This window comes from Nycticebus coucang, chromosome 22 (genome assembly GCF_027406575.1).
Source record: "Nycticebus coucang isolate mNycCou1 chromosome 22, mNycCou1.pri, whole genome shotgun sequence".
NCBI classification, from domain to species: Eukaryota; Metazoa; Chordata; class Mammalia; order Primates; family Lorisidae; genus Nycticebus; species Nycticebus coucang.
In genome coordinates, this window is record NC_069801.1 from 26,585,896 (window position 1) to 26,591,214 (window position 5,319).

Here is a 5,319-nt window from a genome sequence, read left to right on the forward strand (position 1 = left end):
TAAACCACACTAAAATGCCTTTCAATAAATAAAAGGCAGCATTTTAGTAGACCCAGGGAAATTATATTGGCGTGATAAAGATCAAAAGTACAAAGTAAACATTGCTACCTTCTCTCCAGCCCTCACCTTTAACAGGCTAATGAACACCAATTAAAACATCAGTGAGTCTTGCTTGGTTCTGAGACAGTGAGGAGATTTCCCCAGTATTTAAATATATTCACATAATCAGTTATATAAATCTTAATATAAAACCAATCTTCAATAGGCTTTGGGATGGCAATTTACTATCTTTGTGAAAAGGTAAACATCGCTAATTAAATATGAACATATCTTTAGAAATGGAAAACAGTGATGCATTTACTGAACTGGAATCACTATCAAAATCCAAAAAACCGATCATATTCATTTAACCACAAGCCAGTCTTAGTTAAACCGGGACTGTCCAACAAAAATATTCTGTCACTCATTCATGATCTGAATTCTGGTAAATGAGACCAATTAAATTATAGTACACATAAAAAAAGCCGTGAGATATTTCTCTTTTGTAATAAATAAGGCAATGGCCATCTATTACTCATTTGTAGCTTTTTTGAGATAAGCTATCAAGTCTGCCCTTTCTCCCTTCTTCTTAATGCCAGCGAAGATCATTTTTGTTCCAGGGATGTACTTCTTGGGATTCTCCAAATACTCCATCAGTGTATCTTCTCCCCAGGTGATGCCTTTGTTCTTATTGGCGTCTGTGTAAGAGAAGCCAGAAGCCTGACCTGTCTTCCTTCCAAAGAGACCATGGAGATTTGGCCCAGTCTTGTGCTTGCCTCCTTTTTCCACAGTATGGCACTGGGCACACTTCTGAACAAAAATCTTCTTGCCTTTCTCAATATCACCCATATTTAATTCTCTCTTTGGTTGCTAACAGTACTAAAGTTACGAGCTGGAAGCCGGACGTCCTGCCATCTAACCTATTATTGTTATTTTGAGACAGAATCTCACTCAGTCACCCTGGGGTTGAGTGCCCACAGCAACCTCAAACTCTTGGGCTCAAGTGATCCTCTTGCCTCAGCCTCCCAAGTAGCTGGGACTACAGGTCCCTGCCACAACACCCAGATATTTCGTCCAGCTATTTTATTTATAGATGGGATCTCACTCTAGCTCAGGCTGGTCTTAAACCCTGAGTTCAGGCAATCCACTTGCCTCGGTCTTCCATAGTGTTAGAATTACAGGTGTGAGCCACTGCACCCAGCCCATGTGAATTTTTAAATGAAACATTTTTTTTTAAATGAAACATTTTTGAAGGAAGGATTTGTATTATTATTATTTTTAAATCCAAAAGATGTTTTAGGCAGAGGGTGTAGCCTGTGCAAAGATCCTGAGGCAAAAGAGTGTTTGGGTGCCTGAAGGAGACATTCAGGGTGCTGGTAAAGATGATAAACAGAATCATTGGTGGTTTTGCCTGTCTCGAATGTGCACCCCTTCTTCAGATAACAACCCATTTTTCTTTTGGGGAACCACCCTTTCTCCACTCTATTCCATAAAGAAAGGATGGGGCTGGTCTCATGGTCTGGCTGGAGGAGGGGAGTGGCCACTCAGAGAGGCCCCCTTTGGGGAACAGGGATAAGAAGGCAGCAGGGTGGGGACCAGGGTCAGGGGTGCAGGGGCGAGAGCCTGAGGAGGAAGATGACTCTGAGGAAGACAGCACTAAGATTTGGAAGGCAGCTATGTTCACCACTATACCATCAATGCACACTGAGATTCGAAGCAAAACAGATCCTCAAGGACGTGTTTGAGCTTTTGGATTCAGTCTTTGTCTGAACTTTTGTCCTTCCGTGGCTTTGTTGCATGGGGCAATACATGCCCTTTCCCTTGAGCTAGTTTTAAGATGTGTTGCTGATGCAAAGCCTCTCGGCTTCTGTGATGTATGGACACTTAAACTGAGATCTAAAATAAAGAGCAGCAATTGGCCATGAGGAGAGGTAGAAAAAAATGTCCCAGAAGGAGGGAACAGCCAATGCAAAGAGCCCAGGAAAGGAAGGAGTGTGGCAGGTTCAGGAAGCTAGAGGAAGGCTGGGAAAGTGGAGGCAGGAGAGTGAGGAGATGGTGGAGGGGAGGCCAAGGAGCAGGGTCCCTGATGGAAAGCCTCCTAGAGTTTGTTAAAGCCTGAGGCTTTGTCCCAAGAGCAGCGGGAGTTCTGTGCAGGGTTTTACTTAAGTAAAACTTCTACTTAATGTGCATTCTGATACTATTTTAATAAGAACACCTTGGCTGCAGCGTTGGGGTCTAGGTTGGCAGGAGGTAAGAGTAGTGCAGGGGGATTACTTAGGAAATTATTGTGCATCACCAGGCTGGAGAAGGTGACAACTTAGAGTGGGAGCAGTGGACATACAGAGATTGGAGGGACTTTATGGCAGCTAGTCTCCAAAGACAAACCCCAACAAGCCATGCCTCCTAGTGCTCAGGCCTTGAGTAATCCCATCTCACGTTGACTCTGACCTATGGAAAGCAGAGGAAGTGATAATGTGCTACTCCTAAGCCAGGGGTCCTCAAACTACGGCCCGCAGGCCACATGCGACAGTGTGTTTGTATTTGTTCCCGTTTTGTTTTTTTACTTCAAAATAAGATACGTGCAGTGTGCATAGGAATTTGTTCATAGTTTTTGTTTTAAACTATAGTCTGGCCCTCTAACAGTCTGAGGGACAGTGAACTGGCCCCCTGTTTAAAAAGTTCGAAGACCCCTGCCAGGCTTTAAGAAGACCTGGCACCCTCTGCTTTTTAGCTTTTAGAAGCCCTGCTCCACCAGGTAGGGTCTAACTCCCATGCCGTGAGACCATGTGGAAGTCCTATAACAAATCCCTGACATATGTGGAGAGAGGCCCAGCTCTCCCAGTGTCCCAGACCAGCCTATAGGTGACTCTACTCCCAGCTGTCCTCTGATTACAACCACATAGGAGAACCTCCTGTCTTCATCCATTTGTGCTGCTATAACAAAATACCTGAGACTGGGTAATTTATGAAGAACAGAAAATTATTTCTCATGGTTCTGGGGGCTGGGAAGCCCAAGATCAAAGCATCAGCAGGTTTGGTGTTTGGTGAAGTCATGTTCCTCATAGCTGGTGCTAGTTAGTATTCTTACATGGTAGAGGGGCTGGAAGGGGAAGGGCAGCTCTCTAAGGCCTCTTTGGTAAGAACATTAATCCCAACCATGAGGGTAGAGTCCTCCTGGTCCAATCACCTTCCAAGGCCACACCTCTTAATGCCATCACCCTGGGGATTAAGTTCCAATATATAAATTTTGAAGCAATACATACATTCCTGCCATAGGAGGCCCCACAGGAGATCAGCAGAAAAACTTCCCAATAGAGATGGGTCAACCCTTAGAATTGTGAACAATGAAAAACAGTAGGTTTTTTGTAAGCCACTGAGTTTTGGGGTGATTAGTCACACAGCCCTAGTTAACTCTAAGGCAGATGTGGGAACTGTGCAAGGAACATAAAGGAGGTTTGGAGATGGAGGAAAAGGGGCTCAGTGGATGATGCTAAGCTTTCTGGCTTGAACATAAGCTGGGAAACGAGAAGGGAGCACATTGGAGAGTAAGATGGTGAGACCTTGGACGTGTTAGTTTGACATGCCTGGGATGATTCATGTCATATTCGTAACAACTCTGTGAAGCGACTTGGCCAGGCAGGACCCTGAGCTAGTGTCCAAGTATGAACACTGATTACAAGGAACAAAACCCCACCAAGCCAGAGGCAGTGAATGACAGTGACAATGGCAATGCTGAGTGTTGACCATGTACCTTCCAATCATTTTACAGGGTGTCTTAATCTGTTTGGGATGCTTATAAAACATACCTTAGACTGGGTAATTTAACAGATTTCTGTTAATAAATAAGAGAAACTTACTGCTTATGGTTCTGGAGGCTGGGAAATCCAAGATCAAGGTGCCAGCAGATTCGGTGACTGGTGAGGGCCTGTTCTCTGCTTCAGAGATGATTCCCTATTGTGGGGTCCTGACTTGGTGGAAGACTCAAGGGAGCTCTCTGAAGCCTCTTCTATGTAAGGACAAGAATCCAACATTAAGCCACAGCTCATGGTTACCTCTTTGCTCACCACATAACCCCACGAAGTAGGTAGTCTTATTGTCCCCATTCTACAGAAGAGGAAAATGAGGCACAGAGAGGCTAGGTAACTTTCCCGGGGTCATACCCCTAGATAAACAGTAGAGTCAGGACTCGAGGGCAGGAAGTCCAACTCCTGTGTCCTTGTGACTGGGGACTCCACTATGCTGCCTCTGTGAAGGGAGTGTACAGAGGACCTAGAGTCTCTTTTGAATACCCGGTGTGGCTGGAAGGCTCAGACACCAAGACAAACATTCTACAGACCCTAGGTCTGACCCTGTCCACTGACTATAGTCCCTGGAGGCATAGAGGTGCCCAAGTGTGAGTCAGTCAGCAGTGGGACAGGGGAGCAGAGAGTTCTGAGGTACAGATGTGGCTGCCAGGGCCCACCCTTCCTGAGAGGACGTGACTACTGTGAGGACGTGACTACTGCAGCAATGTCAAAAGAGGCCCAGCTTGGGTCAGGCTCGCATGGCTCAGGGCTTAGCACATCCCCCCTGCCCCTGTGAAAACCCCAGGGCACAGAAAGGCATTCCACCACCCACCCCTCACACAGCCCCCCGCTGGGCATTCCTCAGCTCAGACCCCAAACCTCCCTCTGGTGATATTTCTCCCATCCTGCCCCAGCTGCATCCTCTGACACATTCTGGATTTTCTCCTGTGGCCCCATGCACGCTGGTTCAGGGTAATAATATTAACAGTGACTGCTTAGATTATTTACAAATGTATGTGCTGGACATCAGGCAAGAGATGTTACAGTTCACAAACTCCTTATAGCAACCCTAGGAAGGAGGCACTCTCGTTATGCCTGTTTTACAGATGAATAAAATGAGGGCGGCTGCTGTGGCTCAAAGGAGTAGGGCGCTACCCCCATATAATAGAGGTAGCAGGTTCAAACCCAGCCCTGGCCCAAAACTGCAAAATAAATAAATAAATAAATAAATAAAGCACCAGTAGTTAAAAAGAAAAAAAACGAGGCTCACAGAAGAGAAGTTAACTTTGCCAAGGTCACATGGCCAGTGAGAGGTGCCCTGGGAGGACCAAAGCTAATAAATCTCTGAACTCTTATTGTTTAGAGACAGTGCAGCCTCCCAGCCCAGGCTGGGTTTTGGACTACCCTAACTTCCTGCCTGGGGGGGTTGTGGGACAGAATCCAGTGCCATCTTCCAAAGACACACATCTTTGATGGCTTTTGCCTATTGTACTTC

The 5,319-nt window shown here is 45.8% G+C and overlaps 1 protein-coding gene across 1 annotated transcript; it reads right to left on the reverse strand.

The window, feature by feature from the left end:
* Nucleotides 1–343: 343 nt before the first annotated feature.
* LOC128575323 (cytochrome c, somatic) lies at nucleotides 344–953 on the reverse strand. Its single transcript, XM_053576920.1, has one exon. The coding sequence runs from the start codon at nucleotides 886–888 to the stop codon at nucleotides 571–573; it is 318 nt and encodes a 105-aa protein (XP_053432895.1). The 5' UTR covers nucleotides 889–953; the 3' UTR covers nucleotides 344–570.
* Nucleotides 954–5,319: the final 4,366 nt, after the last annotated feature.